Source organism: Zeus faber, assembly GCF_960531495.2.
Source record: "Zeus faber genome assembly, chromosome: 2".
NCBI lineage: Eukaryota > Metazoa > Chordata > Actinopteri > Zeiformes > Zeidae > Zeus > Zeus faber.
In genome coordinates this window covers 27,112,534-27,134,520 of record NC_137189.1, presented here as the reverse complement: position 1 = coordinate 27,134,520, position 21,987 = coordinate 27,112,534, and the positions used below count along the sequence as shown (strand labels likewise).

The window sequence follows — 21,987 nt, the reverse complement described above, 5'->3', positions numbered from 1 at the left end:
GGCAACTAACCCTAACCCTAAACCCTAACCCTAACCTCTGCAGCCATGCATTGAGCTAACATAGTTAGCATGTAGTAAGCAAAGTAAATTTCCCCCCAAAAAATTTACAGAGAAGACGAAACTGATAGAAACAAACACTGGAGTCATATTTCAGAATGACGTTTTATTTGGAAAAAGAAATAAATCTTTTAAGTCACTTCTAGTTTCGCCTTTATGTTGCGGCCGCATCCCTCTCATTTCACATATAATGTGTTTGGTTTTTTATTTTTATTTTTAAAATAAATCAAAAATGGTATATTCATGCATGCAATACCGCATAAGCTGTTCATGTTTTTTAATCATCTTCCATAGAAAAAAGAGAGAGAATTGAGATTTTGTGCATGAAGCGATGTACACGGGTTTTCCCTGCGGTTGCATAGTACAGAACATTATTTCCTCCAGTTTAACCAGCATGCCATGTCCAACTGCACCTGTACACCGGAGCGCCCCCTACAGGACGCATCATTCTCTTCCCCCATTTAACCTGCTAGCATCTCCCCAAGACATTTATGTACATTTATGTTATTTTGTTAGAAAAATAATCACCCAGCAAATATTCATCTATGACGCTCTTCTATTATTTTGCTTAATTTAGCTACTTTTTGTAGATTTTTTAAATTGTTTTTTTCACATTTTATTTATATTTCTAACCAAGAAAAAAAAAAACATTTGTCGTAGTCACCTGGAGATAAATCTGCGCAGGGAAAGTGAAATAAATCTTTTTTGTTGTTTTGTTTAGTACAGGAAGGTTTGGCCGTTGTACTTGGTGTTAAGACAAAAAAAAGTGACTGAGACGCTTTTATTTTGAAGGTGTTCTGGTATCTACACCATTCAAAGGGAAGAGAGGTGGACATAACTAACAAAAACACAATTTTGTCCCATAGTTCCTTGTGGGGGGGTGGGGGTCAACTCCTTCTTCCATCCATATTAATCATAAAACCACATAAATCATATTCCATATTAAACCATTTTCCATATTTTGCCATTTTCCATATTAGTCATATTACATCGTACCCATATATTCCATATTCTCTGTATTCCATATAAAAACCATATTCCATTTCAATCATTTTCCATATTCGCCATTTTCCATATTCCACATTTATGGTATGTATTGGTCTAAGGTCCATTTGTAACAAACAAATCTTTTAGATGAGTCGGGAGTCCCGACAGAAGAAAAATAGTTTCTTTGTTCGTTTGTTGGCTCTTTCGTTTTGAAAACAGCAACATGCCTCCTTGTTCGTCGAGACCAACTGAATCAAACGAACAAAGAGTCGGACGAATTGAACGACTCTTTTTACTGAGTGACTCGTCAAGAACTGACTCTCAAGAATGAGTCAAACCTTTAATCACTACCATAATCCACATTAAACCACGTTAGATTGATGCAAGGTTCGAAAACAATTAATTCCCAACGAGCAGATATTTCAGTGGCTCGCTATTTTGTTTGTTTGTTCGTTCATTTGATTGCAATTTTTCAAAATGAAAAAGAGCAATTTGCCCAAAATGTTGACATAATCATTGATATGATTCTAAATCTGAATTTCTCTGCCAAAACAAATCATTTTTGAGGCAATAAGATTAAAAAAAAAATGGAGATCCACACTTTTCATTCTCACGCCTACAAGTTTTTTTTTTCGTTTTTTTTTTTTTTTTACAAGAATTCCGTGTCCAACAGATCCAAGACAACCAATTTGACTCACTCCCCATGCCTTACACGACTCAAACAAACAAACTTAAGAGTCGGACAAATCGAATGACTGCGTGACTCCCCCAAAAAAACTGTTTAACCTTTCATCAATATCATGATATTCCAACTTAACAAAGGCGCAGACCGTTACGCTTGGGGAAACTGTTTGAGTTTTTTCATTTTCTGTAATTTATCAAACAGCAACCGAGAGAACGATTATTGATCGACTGCTGGAAATAAATTCATCAAATCAAAAGAAAAGAAATTATCCCCAAAAATAGATTCATATTTTACAAAGCAGTTTCCCAAAAAATGATTCATCAGCCCTGAATGTTTTACAGACGATGTTGTGCTCCTTTTTGGAAAATGTTCTTCTTGTGATCCATGCAAACTGATCTATTGAAACTGAAAAATAATCAGATGAGCAAAATCTATGTCCAATATTATCAATATACATTTTTTTCTTCCAAATTAAGATATTTAAATATGGTTTGCTAACGTTTCCTTCTTGGAAAACTACGGAAGAGTATTAGCGCCACATAGAAAAAAAAGTATTTTGGGAATAAAATTGAAATTTCAGGATTAAAGTAAAAATATACAGGTTAAATATATAGCATATTTTAGAGAATAAACACAACATTTCTAGAATCAAACCAACATTTGGAGATTTTTTTTTAAATATACATTTTTTGAATAAAGGTCGATATATTTGAATAAAGGGTTGAAAGTACCCTTTTCTCTTTTCTGTATTTGTTTCCCATTTCCACTTTGATAAGAGAGAACATTCTGAACAAATCTCAGACAAAAACATTTATTTTTTTAAATATTAAAATACTATTCTGCTTTTTAACTCAGAGCTGATGAATCACAGTTTCTCTGTTTGCAGTGATTTATGTTTTTAATGTTCATAGTGACGAAGGCACCAACCTGCTCTGGTGCTACAGCGCTCAAATACAGTACATTGACTTCAGCAAACATGCCAAAAACTAAACAAAGAAATCTCCCAGAATGCACGTTGTTGCATTCTCTGGTTCCAGTCCCTCCGAGATGGATCCTAAATCCTAAATCTGTACAAAGTGCCAGAGGGGAAAAGCTGGGGCAGTGTTTCAAACGGATGGAGGTTTTGATGTAATTTAAATGTAATATTTTTTTGAGTACTTGAAAATATAGAAAAATCTTCTAATAACTATTGCTTTCTGAAGTTCTATGTCAGGGGTCTCAAACCACAGGCCAGGAGTCCACATCCGGCCATGAGATAATTTATTGTGGCCCGCTTCATGTTTACATGTGGCCCAATGCATGTTAACATGCGGCCTGCTTCATGTTTACATGTGGCCCGATGTATGTTCACATGTGGCCCGCTTCATGTTCACATGCTGCCCACCTCATGTTCACATGCTGCCCACCTCATGTTTACATGCGGCCCGCTTCATGTTTACATGCGGCCCGCTTCATGTTTACATGCGGCCCGCTTCATGTTTACATGCTGCCCGCCTCATGTCTACATGCGGCCCGCTTCATGTTTACATGCGGCCCGCCTCATGTTTACATGCGGCCCGCCTCATGTCTACATGCGGCCCGCTTCATGTTCACATGCGGCCCGCTTCATGTTTACATGCGGCCCGCTTCATGTCTACATGCGGCCCGCCTCATGTCTACATGCGGCCCGCTTCATGTTTACATGCGGCCCGCTTCATGTCTACATGCGGCCCGCTTCATGTTTACATGCTGCCCGCTTCATGTTTACATGCGGCCCACCTGATGTTTACATGCGGCCCGCTTCATGTCTACATGCGGCCCGCTTCATGTTTACATGCGGCCCACCTGATGTTTACATGCGGCCCGCTTCATGTCTACATGCGGCCCGCTTCATGTTTACATGCGGCCCGCTTCATGTTCACATGCGGCCCGCTTCATGTTCACATGCTGCCCGCTTCATGTTTACATGCGGCCCGCTTCATGTTTACATGCGGCCCGCTTCATGTTTACATGCGGCCCGCTTCATGTTTACATGCGGCCGCTTCATGTTTACATGCGGCCGCTTCATGTTTACATGCGGCCCGCTTCATGTTTACATGCGGCCCGCTTCATGTTTACATGCGGCCCGCTTCATGTTTACATGCGGCCCGCTTCATGTTTACATGCGGCCCGCTTCATGTTTACATGCGGCCCGCTTCATGTCTACATGCGGCCCGCTTCATGTTTACATGCGCCCACCTGATGTTTACATGCGGCCGCTTCATGTTTACATGCGGCCGCTTCATGTTTACATGCGGCCGCTTCATGTTTACATGCGGCCCGCTTCATGTTTACATGCGGCCCGCTTCATGTTTACATGCGGCCCGCTTCATGTTTACATGCTGCCGATACATGTTTACATGCGGCCCGCTTCATGTTTACATGCGGCCCGCTTCATGTTTACATGCGGCCCGCTTCATGTTTACATGCGGCCCGCTTCATGTTTACATGCGGCCCGCTTCATGTCTACATGCGGCCCGCTTCATGTTTACATGCGCCCACCTGATGTTTACATGCGGCCGCTTCATGTTTACATGCGGCCGCTTCATGTTTACATGCGGCCGCTTCATGTTTACATGCGGCCCGCTTCATGTTTACATGCGGCCCGCTTCATGTTTACATGCGGCCCGCTTCATGTTTACATGCTGCCGATACATGTTTACATGCGGCCCGCTTCATGTTTACATACGGCCCGCTAATGCAGGGAGCCGCATGTGTTGTCTTTTAGGATTACGTCTATTTTTAATGTATTGCTAGGAAATTCACTAATACGGTGTAAAATATGTAAGAAAGGCCGGACAGTTTGCCAGTTTGTTTTTCCTTTTAAGTTTGTGTGCCCCCCCCAGGTGAAAAACCTCCTGGCCAGTGGCCCCTAGGTATTTTGAGTTTGAGACCCCTGCTCTAAGTGCTGATTTCACTGCTGCTGATTTCAGATCTTCGAACCTTCTGCCTCCACTGCTTCGTCTCCACACCCGAATGAAAAGAAATGTGAGTAAGCAACGCTGTCATCTGGTCTCTGAAAAGCACTGGGTGGTTGGCAAAACTGAGAACCCAGAACCCAGAGCCAGACATAATCAGTTGAGCAGCTTCCATGATCACTTGTTCTCATCGGAAAAGAAAAGTGAAACCTCCACGTCTCTGAGGATCCAGGATCCAGGGACCAAACTTTCTTGATCCTTCATCGGCATGCAAGACAGCTACGGGGGGGCTTTATACAGGGCTCTGAGGGGGTGATGGAGAGGAAAATGGGGGGCTAGGGGGAGTCTTTGTGCACTGGGCCTCCGTCCAACTCGGCGCTCCGTCTCAGGCACTTGGACGCCTGGTGATGTCAACTGTACTAACACTCTCTTTCCCTTGGCTTGTACGACGACGTCAAGCTAACGACGATCTTAGCTTATGGAGCTCAAGCTGAAGATCAAGCCAAGATCTTGTCTGAGTGGAGCCCCCCCCCGCCCGTCTAAGGATGGGGGGACATCCTAAAAATGGGCCTGGAAAATAACTACAACCTAAACCCAAATCATAATGTCCCAGATTCACGGATGACAATTCTAGTTGACTTTAGTACTGTGCAATCCCGTCCTTGCCCCGAATCAGACCATTGAACCCTGGCTCGTTAGACCAGGACCAGGACCAGGACCAGGACCAGGACCAGAACCAGGACCAGAACCAGAACCAGGATCAGGATCAGGATCAGGATCAGAACCAGAACCAGAACCGAATCTGGACCGGAATCTGGACCGGGACATACCTGCAGGAGAGTTTGCTCTCCAGAGTCAAACAAAACCAAAACAAACTGAAGGAATGTGAACATTGGACGATTCGGAAAAAAGATTTTGGGGGGGGGGAAGCTCAGAGCCGGTGCCGGGAGTCGTGGCTGTAGCCGCCTGGCGAGGTGCGGTTGCGGTGGGGCTTGTAGGAGTCCTGGTAGGGATCCTGGTAGGGGTCCTGGTAGGGGTCCTGGTAGTCCTGGTAGGGGTCCGGTTGCTCGCGGCTCTGCTGCGAGCCCGATGACATGCGGTTGCGTCCTTTGTGCGCCCGCTCATTGTGGTAGTTCTCGTCCGATGTCATCAGGTTGCGGCGCTCGTTGGGCGTGGAGTGGTCGCCCGAGTGGTTGCTGTGACGCATTCTTTGGCTCTGCTGGACGCAGGGAAAACAGAACCAGGCGGGTCAATCACATAAGATAAGATAAGATAAGACTCTATTAATCCCTGTGGGGGAAATTCAGGTGCCAAAGCAGCAAAAACAGTACAATACAAGTCAAAGGGATGACACCTCCATCGACAAAGATAACATGTTGTCGCACTTTTCTGACTAGTGGAGTAGCACTTCAGACAGACAACTGTAAGATTTACTTTAAAATTATCTTTATCTATTTAGCATTAATTGAGTTTGGCGTATGTGCCAGAAGGCAGCAAAGCAGGTAGAACAGGAGGGACTGGCTGCTTAAATAGGCCGGCCCATTAAGGGCATGGAAGTGTGTGGTACAGTCGAGTTGTCTGACAGAACTAGCTCTGCAAGCTACTCATTAAACAGCAATTATCATAAATTTGAATGGTGAATTGAAATACCTGCAGTCCAGAGATGGTGGTGGGGTATGGTGTCAGGGCGGCTGGGCCCAGGTTGCGTCCCAGCAGCGGGTTGAGGGGCGTGGCCAGCGAGGTGTGGGTGGCCTTCCAGTACGCCTCCAGGTACTCGGCCAGGTGCTCGCAGGCGTCTTCCAGCTGGTTCTCATCCAGGATGACGTCGAACATCTCCTGATTGAAGGAGAGAGGGAGCGAGAGCGAGGGAGAGAGAGGGCGTGAGGTTTTAAAAGTAGAACCAGACTTTCTCAATCCTCTCCGCCCACTAGCAAGGCTGGTGGGAACCTGCTTGATCTTGATCCTGTGCAGACCTTGTACTCTTAACACTGGTCAGAACTCCATCCTGGTTCTTCCGGTGTTTTCCTTCTACACTAAGGGGCAAATTCACAAAAGGACTGTGCAGCTTTTGCAAATCACCGCAAACCGTGAAATGCATCGTAATTGCGCTGCCTCGCAAATAGCATCTTGTGCGCCGTACGTGCAAAAAACGACCAATTCAACACCGGAGTGACTATTACTTTCTGCAGAGACCTGGTGGTACAAAGAATAAATGAAGGCACTGGTGCCTGCGTGATCAGATACCTGCCATTGGGATTGGAAATAAATTCCCCTTATCCCCCCTCCCATTACGGGTTACACGGAGACCTCCTTGTGCGTTGAGGTAACGAGCCGCCCCGCCCCCAGGGTGCCGGACAAATCTCGTCAGGATTTTGCATAGCACAAAGCACAGCCTCTCCAAGGATTTCCTTACAAAGTTTCATTATCATTATACCAAATTTAAATCAAAATAACTACTGTCCTAAAATTATTAAAAGTTTTACATTTATTTAAGACTGATAATTCGTAAAACGAGTATAGACTAGTGGTGTAAATGTGTTATGACTCTCCAAAGGAGACCCCCCCCCAACCCCGGTTGACGTACGGATTATTTACTTTGCCACATGGATAATTACGATCAGATGCAGAAAATAGCAAATTGTTCTCAGTAGCAAAACTTTAGAGGCGTGTTTGTCATATCATTAGCGCAATATCTTTTGTGAATTGGACGCTAAGACGGAGCAGATAGCGGGCGCAATTGATGCCCAATTCATAGTGTTCCTACCGGCCACAATGCATTCTTTGTGAATTCACCCCTAAATCTCTTGGTGCTGTTGATCTCCTCCTATGGCTTCTCCTGCCACTGCGAAATAAATGGCACTCAACTACTGGATATCTTTTCTCAGAACAGACGGATAGACGGATAGACAGACTCACCGGTGGACACTGAGCCAGCTTGTCGGCAGCCACCAGCTGGACGTTGAGGTGTTTGCTCTGAGATTTTCCTCTGGACTTCACCAGCCGTTGCAGAACCTGAACAACATGGAGACAGAACTCTGACTGGAGCTTCAAAACTAGCTTTTAAGAGAAACTTTATTACAAACTTCAGGAAAAACTTCCGTCTATGTGTGTTCTGGGAGAGTTTCAACATGTGGACACCTTTCCCATGCAGCTATCCTGAAGTGAGTCTCTTTGTAAAGGACACTGGGATGTGTTTCAAGTCAACAAGTCAGTTTAAAAACACGGAAAAAAAGGCAGTGTAAACCCTTCCATGCAGGGGTGCTGTAGTGAGACGGCTGTTTTACATTTTATTGGTTTTGGGGATTTAAAAACCAAGTATTTCTCTTTTCAAGATAGATCAGTGCTTTGATTGGGTTGATATGCAAGTAAATCTAGAGTTTTGAATGAAGAACGAAGATCATTTCTGTTCGCAAAGACCAAATGCCAAGACCTTGGTGCGCGGGCAAAATCAAAACAATCCAGACTGAAATGTTGGTGCCTTGTGTGTATGCAGTGCAGGGCTCTGGCTGAACACATTTATTTAGTTTTCTGATTTTCTTACTCGTACGGAAAATTTAAAATTTGAACATAACTCAGAGAATTGGAGTGGAGCTAGCACCGTACACGCCGCGCTGGTTTTCCTGTGTTTTTATTTAAGATCAATTTATTTTCATTTATTTCCTACTTGTATGAAGCAAAATTTTTAAACACAACTGAGTTAAGGGACTGTCCCGTTCCGCCTTGGATCGTGACAGTGGAGAGGGAGCGATCTTTGTTCCACTGCGCGTTCTGGTTCCGTGACTCCAAACAAATCAAATAAAAACAAAGTGTGTTTTTATTTTATATGTATTTGTTTTCTTCCATTTCCTTATTGAATGGAAAAAAACCCTGTGTGGCCTGTGCCCCGTCGCGCACGTCTCCCTATTGCTTTCCATTAATAAGGGACTGAATTTCGTAAAAACTGGATGTTTTTGTGTAAATACTTTACTTGTAAATAATAAATCCTGCACTTCTGTAATGGAGAGACTTTCCTGACCAGACTTTAATATGACGCCGCTGGCGCGCGATTAGTGCGTACCTCCACTTATGCAGAGGAGGTCAGATGAGGAGGCGGTCCTTCAATGTGGCCCAGGACACATTCGCCTTTACACTGCTAAAAGAATGTGGCCATATGGGGCTCAGACCACCTCAGAATGTGGTCGACTGGATCTCAAACCGCATTGAGGAAGCATTGGGTGCTTTTACACCTGGCATTAGTGATCTTGTGATCGGATCAGCAAAGACGCATTTTAATGCCAGGTTTAAATAGGGTTTAAGACATGCAAAGGAACTTTGCACCGGGGGATTGGTGTTCATGCCATTTGTTTTCATCCATCACTGTGATTATAACCACAACTGTATAATATCAGCTTCATTGGTGCGTCGGGTTTCAGGCGTGATCAGTGCTGATCCACTTGGTGAGTTTTCACACCTGTTTCCAGTTCCAGAACCTACTAACTGAGTTCAGACCAACTGTCGTCCGAGCTGAGGTTTTGTGGGAGAAAATCAGTCAAAAGTCAATTAAAATGACTTGGGCCAATGACTTTTGCAATAACTTGCCAAAATGTAATAAATTTGAAAGAGTCACATGAAAATTACATAATAATAACACATGCATGTTGCAATGGAAATCCTGAGTTCACCTACATTTCTCCACAGGGAGAATTCACAGGGAGATTTCCTACATTTTAGAAAATGAGTACAAAATGCTAAATGGCAACTCTTGTTGTGTAATGCGTCAACATGCTCAACTGAAGGTACACACAGCTTGAGATGTCGGTACCTTAGGGGAGGAGACCTTGACATGCACGATGATGGGTGCCAGCGAGGTCTTGAGCAGCTGCGCCGGGTGGTTAATGGTGTCGGCGTCCAGGACCACCAGCTGCAGGGAGCGGGCCAGCTCGAAGATCCTCTCAATCTCACTCTGCACCTCCGCTGGAGAGGAGGATGAACAGAACGATGAAGAGAGAGAGAGAGAGAGAGAGAGAGAGAGAGAGAGAGAGAGAGAGAGAGAGAGAGAGAGAGAGAGAGAGAGAGAGAGAGAGAGAGAGAGAGAGAGAGAGAGAGAGAGAGAGAGAGGATCTGCTCTCCCTCAGCTGGAGAGGGGGGTGGACAATGGTTTCAGACCAGAGAGAGAGAGAGAGATAGAGAGAATGTATTCCACTTCAGCTGGAGAGAGGGGTATGGACAGAGCGGTCAGACCAGGGAGAGAGAGACAGAGAGAGAGAGGGACACAGAGAGAGAGAGAAAGCGAGAGAGAGAATGTGTTCCACTTCCGCTGGAGAGGGAGATGGACAAAGTGGTCAGACCAGAGAGAGAGAGAGAAAGAGAGAGAGAGAGAGAGAGAGGGACTGGGAAGATATATATGGTAGAATAAAAACTGCTTTGTACTTACGATTGTTACTGAATCAATTCAACATATTTATTGGAGCTTTGTACTTTTTGTTACAAAGCTACTTTCTAGGGACTGAATATTAACTAATATCTAAAGGATAACATACAGCAGGCCGAGTGTTATCGCAAAATAACCCCAAAGAGGGTGATATGGTCTGGTATCACTGATATGATAACGTCCAGCTGGCTGTATGTTATCCCTTATGTAAACATCGGTTTCCATTTGGAGAAAGGGTTAGAAAAACTGTACCAACAGTCTGAGACATCCAACCTGATAACAGATTACACCCTAGCGTTAACGGGTGATGGAGGCCAAATCCATGTTAAATGCACTATAATGGAACAAAATGGCGGATGGAGGGCTCGGGGTGGAGCTTCCTACCAAGGCTGGACCTGGTGTTGGACCTCTCAATGATGGCTCTCTTGCTGGGGTTGTTGAGGACGGACCTCTTGGCCAGAGAGATGTCGGCTGTCACTCTCGTGATAGATATCCTGAAAAAACATCAAAGAAACAGTACATTAGTTGGAGGATTATTTGGAGTATCAAGTGTTTAAAGTATTTCAAGGTATCGGTCGAAAGTGATGACCCAAATCGTAAATTGAGTCTAAATATAAAAAAATTATATACAAATTTTTCATCAAAAATTGCATTTTGCTTGTTTTTTTAATATTTATTTATAATTATCATCATAATAATTATGATTACTACCATTTCATTGCCTTCAACTAACATAAAGAAATGATTGTGTATGAAAGGTGCCACCATTGTTTTTATTCCGACTTCTATTATTATTTTTCTCCTTCGCATTTTTCGGGCTAAAAGTATCTGGCCCACGACAACCGCCGAACACACGGACATGGTTGCAGTCTCATTAGATCCGGGACGTCTCACACATCTTGCGGTTCAAGTTTGATCTATATCGATCTACATTTGCAGCAGGAATTTTTGAAAAAACGTTGAAAATTTGCTGGAAGTTGCAGTTCCAGTCAGGTGGTGGAGTGAGATGAGTTTGTGGAGATGCTTCGAGATGCTTCGAGACATCATCTTCCAATTTGTTATATTTATATATATGTTATATATGCGCGGGCATTCGCATCGTGCGAGGTGCATGGTGTAGACTCCATCGCTCTGTGGTGGTTGCAGGGAGTATCTGCGCTGGTTCAAGACGACCTGACACAACACTCAGCTTTTGGTTTGACATTTTATCCCTTTCTCTCTCTTAACTGTCTGAGCAGAGAGGAGAACACAGTGGATCACAGCTACACCACAACTCGTATCACAGTCTGCATCACATACACTGAGACGTCATATATCAACCTCCAAACGTACAGCTGTATTCCCACAGGCACCACAGTGAGTTATAACAATGACAAGTCCTGGTTTATAGCTAAACGCAGACAGCTTCGTTTGAAAAAGGAGGAGGCATTTAAGAGTGTCGACGGGAGAGAATAATGTGGGAAAATACACGTCTGTGAAGACGGTTACATAAATTTGTATAAGGCCTTCCATAGTAAGTCAAATTCCAAAGTAATGGTTAGTCTACAATAAACGTTATATTTGATAGTTAAAGCCAGATTTCTTGACACTATAACATATAGTAAGATTGTATTCCATTACAGACAATAAATTTGTTCTGTCTTATCGAATTGTATAAGTTGGTTGTAAGTCATCTTGAATTGTAGTTAGTTCGAACATTAACCTTCATATATTCTAGTCAAAGTGGTTGTCATTATGTGAATAAATAAATAAATAAATAAATCACCCTCAAACAATTGACCGGAAATTAGTGAAGAACTGTAGTAATTTTACCTGAAGTAGAAGAACATTGAGGCAGTTTGTTTAATTTCAGGAGAGGGCCGCTTTGTGTTATCATCCGAAGTTTTATAAGTCCAAGCTTTGTCTTTTGGAACTCATTTGCATCCAGCCACTTGCGACACGTTGACAGACAACTTGAGCCGACAACTTGGATAGATTATTACAACATTTGGTTGTCTGCTACCGCAACATAAAGTAAGGTGAATTAAAGTTTGCATTACACGGGGTAAAGACACCCGTTCACCGTTCCTGATGTTCAAATTCGGGCCTGACGCTGGAAATTTGTCAGCTACGACAAAATCGGGTCAAAATTGGGCTGAATTTGTGGAGTCTGATCCCGGCATTACGGAAACACGGAAAACTGTAATACATACCTCACGCGACTAAATTGGACCTATTGTTATTGTGTTATAGTAAGAGATTATTGTCCTCTGAATTTTTAAGGCTAAAACTATCTGGAACAGAAGGGCAGAAGCTACAAAAATGGTTTATCGCTCGTTAGAACTGGGACATCGCAAACATGTGGTTCAAGTTTCATCCAAATCGATCCACGGAGTAGAAATTTGTGAAAAACCGACTAAATCTGACCCAAAGTAGCCGAAAGGTGGTACATCACCAACACGCCAACATTTGAAAACAAATTAATTGAGATGAGTTTAAGAGTAAGACACTTTATGACGTTATCATAGTTTTTACTATAAATGTCAGGTTATGGGTCAGAATGTACATTTAAGTGGTGTCCAGTGCGCAGTCTAGACTCCATCGCTCTGTCGTGGATAGAGATTACAAACTAGGCGTCTGTTTATGTGTTTATGTACCTTCCAATCTGGTAGATGTCTGTGGATCTGTTAGATTAATATTTGATCTCTTTGCTCCTCATTACTTTGCCGGATTCATGAAAAAAACATCCACAGAATCTCGCCACCATGTCACACCCGACTGTGCAAATAAGTGATGGGTTCATGTACTGGGAACGCGTCGGAAAATTAGAACCGGAAAAATTGTAATTTGTCACAGAAACAACAATGTTTTTCTTATTTCATGGAAACGTAACCTATCGAATATTTAATCCAAGGAAAGGAGTCACCACTGAAATGACCTAAGTTCGATTACCTTCATAAACCTCCGTTAATATGTGACTTCGAACATGTGACAGGAAGAGCCAATCGTGCAGAGCAGAGAAACAACCATGCGACACAAACAGCCAATCGTACAGCAGGAGCTAAAGGAGCGGTGCTTCGTCCACTCGGCAGAACGCAGCAGGGATGAGGACCCCCAGAGCTGACGTGGAGGGTCTTCCTTAAAATGCCAATTTGCACTCAAACACGCACTCCTCTCAACCCGAGCCCGGCAGGGCCCCCATCCCCGCAAAAGGAGAGCGATTAAAGAAAGAATCTGCGGTTGAAGAGAGTCCCTCAGACAGATCCAAACGTCTCCGCATATAATCTCAGAGCACAGATTTGTGAACCTCGGAGCCTCCAAAACCTGTAATACATACCTAACATGACTAAACTGGACCCCATGTATTGCTGCCTGCAGCTATATTCATTGTTATTACTATTATTACACAAAAAAAACCTTTATACTAGATGATCATTATACTAGATGATATCATCATGAAAAATTGCTTCAGTTTGATAAATCTATATATTTTTTAGGTTTTCTCAACTGAACTTGTACACCGAAATTTGTCCTTAAGTTGACAAACTAAGAAACATCAAAATTATACTACACGTTATGAAACAGCATTCATTTAATGTATTAAATTCATAATTAGAGTTTTCTGAAAAATATTTTTAGAGAGGCGTGCTAAACTCACCTGCCGTCAAATCGGTGCTTGAGGAAGTCGAAAAGCGCTTTCTGCATCATGTCCGTCACCTGAGGAGGAACACACCTTTCATTTAAAGAGTAGACAGAGGAAAAACCTAAAAGATGTTTAGGAACTCTGGATAACACTTTAAATTCTTACTGTTTAGATTATCAGGGATTCAAACACACTTGCGACCCTAGTGGTCTAAGAAGGAGCTGCAGGTGAGCCGCACAGCAATGTTACTATTTTTACTATTATACTGTATAATAATAATATCGTTATTGTATTACGAGGTCTAAAATTGATTTCGTCTTTGTATATCTTAAAATTTAAATTGTATGTTATATAAAAAATATATATATATACGGAAAAAAACACATCCCACAAATTATCGTCGGTCAATCAATCAATCATAAAATATTATCAAGCGTTGCAGCAGAGAAATATATTCTGACATGATATAACAATACAGAAATAGAGAAAAATAAAATATAATATACTGAAAATTGTATTGATATTTATATATTGAAATATATGAATTTCTCACATAAGAATCTTCTATTTCTTTAAAGTGGTAATAATAATAATATTAGATAGATAATTTTCTTTTTAATTTCATATTTGATACTTTATTTATCTGGTACTTTATAACAAACAGCCATTCAATATATTTGGGTTATGCATGTGCTCCTCTATGTGCTGTTTTACATTGTTGGCCGCAAGAAGTGAACTGCAGCCACGTGAATTCCACATTTAATGTAATTCTCCCAACATACACCATGTTATGGATTGACACTTTAACACACACACACACACACACACACACACACAGGGTCTCTCTCTCTAATTTGGACGCCCGCTCCACTTCTGCTGCTGACGCATTTGCACCCAGAAGGTTGTTACTGTGGCAACCGAGCACACCGGGGGGAGGGGACGGGCGATTGTGTTCCCTCTCTGCACGGGGTGGGGGTGGGGGGAGGGGTGCTGAGAGGGAGAAAGGGAGATAGAGAAAGATGCTGATGAAGGTAGAGAGAGACAGAGAGCGAGGGGTGCTGAGGGGGGGAGGGCGAGAGAAAGAGGGGGAGGGAGGGACGATGGAGGGGAGAGAGGGGGGAGAGAGAGAGAGATGGAGTCATGCTGAGAGAGGGAGAGAGAGAAATGCTGAAGGTGAAAGTGGGGGATAGAAGGGGAGAGAGCGAGAAAGAGAGATGCTAGGTAAGAGATGCAGAGAAGGAGAGTGAGGATGAACAAGGAAACAGAAACACTAAAGCAGCATCTCGAGGTGGGAGCTCCATCTTTATTGATCCAGTCACACACTGTAGGGGAGGGAGGGAGGTGTGAAGGGAGGGAGGGATGAGATGGGGGAGGGGACTCTCACCTCATAGCCCTTGAGCGAGGGTCCCACCAGCACCACTGGCCTCATGGAGGGAACCACGTCGTAGGGGGGGACATGCTCCGTCTGGGAGGCAGGAGGGTGGGGAGGAGAGAGGGGGTGGAGGAGAAGGAAGGAGGGGTGAAGAGAGGGGTGAGGGGGGGGCAGGAGAGGGAAGTGGGGAGATGGTAGGAGGGGGGTTGGAGAAGGGGTGAGGAGGGAGTGCAGGAGGGCAATGGAGAGTGGGGAGGAAGGTGAGGAAAGAGGGGTGCAGTGGGGTGAGGAGGGGTGAGGGGAGTGGCATGAGGGGAGGGGAGGAGACAGGCGGAGGGTGAGGAGGGTTCAGGAGAGGGGTGAGGGGAGGGGAGGGAATGAGGAGAGATTGGGTGAGGAGTGGGGAGGAGAGGAGAAATGGAGGATTCATCATCATCAGCAGCCAAAACATAATTTCCACATAAAAGCAACTCGGACGGTTTCCATGACAGAAAACAGCAAAATACAAAATAAATGGGATGAGAATTTTTATTACTATTATATTATTATTACTATTATTAATATCTAAAAAAGACAAAACAGTTCCCACAATGCAACAGTGTAGCATTCCCACAATGCTACACTGCACCAAGTATCCCAATACCAAGTAGGATCACAATACCGCGACTGATACCGGTACGTATCTGTAATTCCAATATGCATAAAACATGTATTATTATTATCATTAGTATAACAATTATTACTATTATAACTGTTGGTATTGTTAAGGTGTGGTATTGAATACTTAAGTATCATGGATATATTATGCGCTCTGGAATTCTGGTGAATTTGACTTCGAATGGGAACTCAGTCTCATGAACCAACTTCACGTGTTGACGCCTCTGAAAAAACCCAGATAAAAGTCCGATAATGTATGAAATGTTATATCAAATGATATCTTTATATTGCTGCATCAAACAATTATATTCTGTATTTTCATCAAAACTGTGGATTGCCTCATCCGTATCCTACAGAGTGAGACCATAGAGTAGAGGAAGAGTACAGAGGTAGTGTCGAGGTAGAGCGGAGGTCTTGTAGAGGTAGAGTAGAGGTAGAGTAAGAGTGAATTAGAGGTACAATAGAAAAGAGGAGTAGAATTAGAGTGGAGGCGGAGAAGAGTTAGAGACAAGGTATAACATAGCTAGAGTAGAGGTCGAGTAGAGGTCGAGTAGAGGTAGTGTAGAGGCAGAGTAGAGGTAGAATATAGGTATTGTAGAGGCAGAGTAGAGGCACAGTAGAGGTAGAATATAGGTATTGTAGAGGTAGTATAGAGGTAGAGTAACGTTAGAGTAGAGGTAGGGTAGTGTAGAGGCAGAGTAGAGGTAGTGATGTCACTGTTGATTCCCTCATCAGTTCCCTCGCTATTCGTCGTATAATCAATGTAAAATCCCCATGAAGATGCCAATGCTTTGAGTAGTAATCTCATGTTTTTCATAAGCGTCACATTTTCGACGTGGATCTGGTGAGACTGAGGCTGCGACGGACGGCGGAAGGTTTTTTTTTTTTTTTTTTTACCGTCACCAACTTACCACTTTCTGTTTCTGCTTTCCTGCGAGAGAGGGAGAGAACACAGTCATCAGTCAACGGTGGAACAGTGAGAAGAATCGCCCAAAAGTTTCAAGATTCAAATCGTGTTTCTTAACTTAAACCACATGAGACCAATCACTGTGCATGCCGGGCATGATATTAAAGGGATGTTCCAGTTTTTTAATCAAAAAAAAAATTCTTTTTTTTAAATCAATTTTTTGTAGTTTTTAGTAGTTCCGCTCTGCGGCATTGAGCTACTATTTTACCCTGATTCAGACAAGACGGTCAATACCAATTTCCTCCCTGTGTGACCAGTGCAACTGGCTGCACGCTAACTGTGCTAGCGCAATGGCTGTGGAGGGGATCAACTAGCGTATGGCCCCTGGGAAATTCCCCCGAAACACCTGGAGTATCCCTTTAACACATCATCTGGGCATGGCAGGTACATGTGCATATAAACATTAAAGGTATTTCTACTGTCCTATGGTCATATTCACAAAGTCACATGAGGGCATTTCGCGGGGTGTGTGTGGGGGGGGGTCCTAGTCTGGTCGCTGGGTTCACATTGTGGTTAGCCCCAGTGTGAGAGCGCCTGCAGTCCTCAACTGGAGGAAGAGGAGGATCATGGGAAAAAACGTGGCACCAACTCTAAAGTCACTCTAAGCAGCAGCCATTTTGGGGAAAAATAATAACAAACTTATGCTCTACGCAAAGAGAGGCCTGGGACGACTTTGGAAAGCATGCCGTCTTCCAGCTCGGAGGCGCTAGGCTAGTTAGGCTAGCTCTCCCCCTCCCCCGCTCGATGCTCTCACCTGTCGAGGAGATGAGGGGTCGGATTGAGGCGGACACCTCATCCTCAACACTTGAAGAGGAGTTCCCTCCAGACTTACTGGAAGAGAAAAGAAGGGATAAAGAGGGACAGAGACACAGCGCAGCATTAATGTGGAAAATGCACAAAACAAAAACTAAACAAAACAAAAACCAAACCAAAACACATTTGAAACCAAGAACAACCAACGTTTGAAGTTTACCAGATGGAGCACTGAATAAAGTAGACTTTCACCCAGGTTCTCAAGGTGTTGACCTGAAGGAAAGACCGTTCTCACATCCAGAGCTGGACAGGTTTAATCCTAAACTGCAGAAATAAATTTGTTTTTCTACACTACCATAGATACAGCAGAAAGCGGTTACTATGCTAACCAGCCCGCTAGTTTTTCCTCACCTCATTGAAGTTTACCCTTTGGGTTTTCCATCCAAATCCCAACTATATGCTGACCAAATGCATTCATCCATTTCCAGACTGTCAAGAGTCAAGCGTCAAGAATTATGGGTATACTGGGGATACTCCAGTTTTTTGGGGACTTGTCTATCTTACCCAGATTCAGACGAGAATAAGGTAAATTTCATCCTTGTGTTTCCAGAACCAAGATATTGACAGTACTTTCACATCATGAAGATGCAAGAGGTATCACTTACTGAAAATAATTCAGCTTTTGAGTTGCTGGGAGGCGTATTTTCCCTAATTTCACAGAGGCATGTTAACGTCTTGCTTCTGGACACACAAGGATTGAATTAGTACCTTTGTGACAGGATCAGGGTAAGACAGACGAAAATAAAATTTCCCTCAAAAAACTGGAGTATCCCTTAAACTCTCCATCTCTTGTAAGCACAGACTTTTAGTTTAGGCCAGAAGATGCAAGGAGGAAGTACCGGCCCAGACCACCTTGGATGTTTGAAATCTGGAGGGACACGTTTCTCCAGCCCCATGTGGCCCACAATTTTGATGGCTGGTCTACCAGTCCATGGACAAGGTCAACCTCCCAAAGTCCTCATGAAGACCTCACATCCAGACCTCCGTGCACCTGCTGTCAGCTCAGCTCTCCTTGTTTGGAGGCTCGGTGACGTCTCCGGCTACGATGCTAACGCACTCCAATCAAGGGTGTCAGGGCCATTACGCTGAATTAGCATTAAAACTCGGTAGGCTAGCAGTAGATGTGTGTGAGGCACAAATGGCAGGCGACAGGAACTTCAAGACTGATTACGCCGGCAAGGCGTCTGAGAGCCCAGATGACTGGATGATGCTAATTACACGCGCTGAGTTGGTTTCACTCTTATTGAACCTCCTGCACCAGGAGAAAAGTTAAGATGAGGTCGGTGAAGATAAGGAGATCGGGAGGACTCAACTGGGTCAAGATACACTTCAAAACCTATAAGCTTTATTCAGTTTTTTCCCTTCCTTGACTGTACTTGGACTCAGGTATTTGAGCTTTAGTGCAAAGGGGACAAAGTTCACTGGGAGTGATGGTTAAAACGAAGGTAAAATATCCAAATACCACCTGAGAAATAAACCTCCAAGGCCTGGTCTGCTTGTTTCGAGGCTGCTACTGTAAACATAAATCCATTGAGTCTTATTTAACAAATTGTAAAACAACATTTTATCAGTTTGACCCAAATCTAGGGCTACTAACTTTTTAGACAATGACTAAAGACAAAGACAACATTTTGAGTATCTGAGCCCACTGAACATACTCAGTGAAAAGGGTAGGTAGTTCCATGGGATTGATGTGAAAATCTTCCAACTCTGCTTAGGTAATAGCTGGTTTGCCTCTTTCAAGGGTGCCACTGCAAATAAGAATCCACTTACTCTCTGAATTTGGCAAACTTAAAACAGAATTTCAGCAGTTTGACCCAAATCTAGGGCTAGGGCAACACTAAGGGCATTGCCATCCAACAGGCAATCAGCTGGGACCCATCATATTTGGGGGTTGGTAGCTCAGGCGGTAGAGCTGGTGGTCTAGTGATCTAAAGTTTGCTGGTTCAATCCCAGGCTCCTCCTGCTAGCATGCTGTAGTGTCCTTGAGCAAGACACTTAACCCCTAATTGCTCCTGATGGCTGCATCCATTGGTGTTTGAACAATTGTAAGTCGCTTTGGATAAAAGCGTCTGCTAAATTTAAGGAAATATTCTTTAACCTAAACCATATTCTTAGATCGGGGAGTCAACCCATATTGGCATTTGAATTAAAATCCTTGAAATTGACTGATGTGCAACCGGGCAATTGCGTTTTCTGAAGAATGTGTTTGTGATTGGCCCATTCGTTTTGAAGGAATAATAAAGTTCAGGTGCTGGCATGATGTATCCTGCTTCAAAGCCTATATATTTATGCATCCAGGGAGCAGAATGCCGTGCTGAAGAGGAACATGGTCATGGTTGCCCCATTGTACTACCTGTTGCAGCTATGTGGACAGTTGGCTCAAGCTACTCTCCCGAAACTGGATCAATTTAGAAGATTCTGATCTTCTAAAGATCACTTGGATCGATTCCCAATGATCGAAAAATAAGGTTTCAGTCAAAAAGAAACCTTTAAAAATGTTTTCCTTAGACGGTGTGCTGGTGGTTCTCTGAAGGTGTGAAGGTGTGGTCTGGTCTTACCCTTGGACACGTCCTCGCTTCTGCTCCTGCTGCAGCCGGATGTTCTCCAGCTTCAGTGGACTTGGGATGAAGCCGATCTCACAGCCTTCCTTCACCAGACGTCCGATCCACCAATCGTTGTTGAACTTCTGCGGGAGAAATGTCCAGAAATGTCCCCGTTAAGAGTTTGAGCTGGAGGTGGTTTCGGTTTGACAAAGGTATCCTCAAGGTATTAACAAGGTGTCAACAAGTTTTAAAGATTGTAAAATATCTGTAAAAAATACTTTTTACAGATATTTTAATTTCCACGTTTGGTGTAATTTCAGACCAACTTGCACTTTTCCTTGAATTCTTCAGAATAAAATGTTCTTGTGCTGATTTTATCATGCTGTAATTAAGCCATAGCGAAGGTTATCTTTACTAGACATGTATTTATTATTTCTTTGTGCAATTTCAAAGGCAGATGCATGTGCATTTTAACAAACTAACAAAGCTGGGACTGACTTTTTTTTTGTTCCATTTCAATAAAAACCTCAAGAATGTGAAAGTATGTTGAAACAGTTTGCTTTCCAAACCAGCATATTGTAAATACAATGAACAGAAACAGAACAGAAACACAAATTCAAGTTAAATGTTCAAACTAAAGCCTTCATCTCTCCTGATGATTCTCAATCTTTTCCTAAAGGATCCTTAGTTTGATCCTCATCAGGCCACGGACCCTATAACTTGATCAGATTTTGTCTCTGGCATCCAATCTGAGATCAATGTGTTTATTGTTAGATCTGATTTAGTGTCTCTACTCTAGTTAAGGAGAGTGAAACTAGGATCCAAACAGTCAATCTTGCGCATAGTCTTGCAGTGCTAACATCTTGGGAATTTAATAACAGTGAAGTGTAACTATGCATCAATTTTTTGGGGATAGACCCCCTGGAACCTCTTGAAGGACCCCTGGCGCTCCCCAGACATGTTGGAAACCCTGATTACAAGCTTTATTTTGTGTGATGCTTTTGCCTGCTTGCTATGTGCTGTAAAGCTGTAGCCGTGCCCGAACCTCCTTTATGTGGAGGAAGTCCTTGGCGTCGAAGGAGATGGCGGTGGCTGGAACCGGGACGTCCTCGTCCAGAGCTCCACAGTAGCTGACGTTGGTCTTCACTGCGAAGGCCACGGCTTTACTCTGTGGGGTTAAAAAAAAAAAGTTAAAAACAGACTACGGTCCAACTAAAGACTCACTTGCTAGTAGAATAGTTCTCATAAACTGCATTATCAACTATGGCATCAACTTTGCTCGAATATGGAGTTACACTCCAAAGTCACTGCTCTGTTGCGATAGTGAATGGGGATGGGAGTCAGCAATTTGAGGTACGATTTGTGAAGCTTTGAGGTACGGTATGAAGCTTTTGTTGGATTTGCTGGATAGGTGCATTTTTCCAAGACATGCATCTTATCGCATGGGGAATTATCACTGCGGCCAAAAATGGAAATACCGGTGGTGCAGGTGCTTAGGCCTCAGTCAAATATCTGGCGCGTAATCATCTAAAAAACCACTGATGTCGGTCCCGATGCATCTAAATGACGAGAGGAGCTCTGAATTTTTTGGAACACAGCAGGTTTTCGGGGTTGGAATAATGACTAATGTGATGTATACAGGGTGATGCAATGCTTGACACTGAGACGCCGCAGTATTATACGCAGGTACAATCTTTAATTGTTACACCACACGCACGCACATGGATGGTGGCCGGTGAAATGAGGCTTCTGTGTTTAACCCATCCTGGCTTGTCCTTCCTTCGGGGGCACAGCCAGGAGCAGTCGTGGATGCGCTCGGGGACCTGGTGATGAGTTTCTATTGCTGCCCAGACGATGATGTGTGTATGTTTTTGGTGGGGGTGCTTACTGATGTTAGGTGGAGGAAACCCCATGTGAGCACATGCAAACTCCACA

General features: G+C 43.4%; 1 protein-coding gene across 3 annotated transcripts in view; it reads right to left on the bottom strand.

The window, feature by feature from the left end:
- Nucleotides 1-5,596: 5,596 nt before the first annotated feature.
- Nucleotides 5,597-21,987, bottom strand: part of LOC307248233 (voltage-dependent L-type calcium channel subunit beta-4-like) — a gene marked incomplete at both ends in the record, with an annotated part of 27,470 nt that continues 11,079 nt past the window's right edge. For 2 of the 3 annotated variants that reach the window (XM_080024563.1, XM_080024565.1), the window contains 11 exons: nucleotides 5,597-5,881; nucleotides 6,316-6,501; nucleotides 7,582-7,677; nucleotides 9,467-9,618; nucleotides 10,460-10,569; nucleotides 13,713-13,771; nucleotides 15,082-15,162; nucleotides 16,638-16,657; nucleotides 17,448-17,524; nucleotides 20,068-20,195; nucleotides 21,098-21,220. In XM_080024563.1, coding sequence (XP_079880689.1) covers nucleotides 5,597-5,881; nucleotides 6,316-6,501; nucleotides 7,582-7,677; nucleotides 9,467-9,618; nucleotides 10,460-10,569; nucleotides 13,713-13,771; nucleotides 15,082-15,162; nucleotides 16,638-16,657; nucleotides 17,448-17,524; nucleotides 20,068-20,195; nucleotides 21,098-21,220 — 1,317 coding nt within the window. The remainder of the gene's footprint in view (nucleotides 5,882-6,315; nucleotides 6,502-7,581; nucleotides 7,678-9,466; nucleotides 9,619-10,459; nucleotides 10,570-13,712; nucleotides 13,772-15,081; nucleotides 15,163-16,637; nucleotides 16,658-17,447; nucleotides 17,525-20,067; nucleotides 20,196-21,097; nucleotides 21,221-21,987) is intronic. The other variant, XM_080024564.1, reaches the window with a different exon arrangement.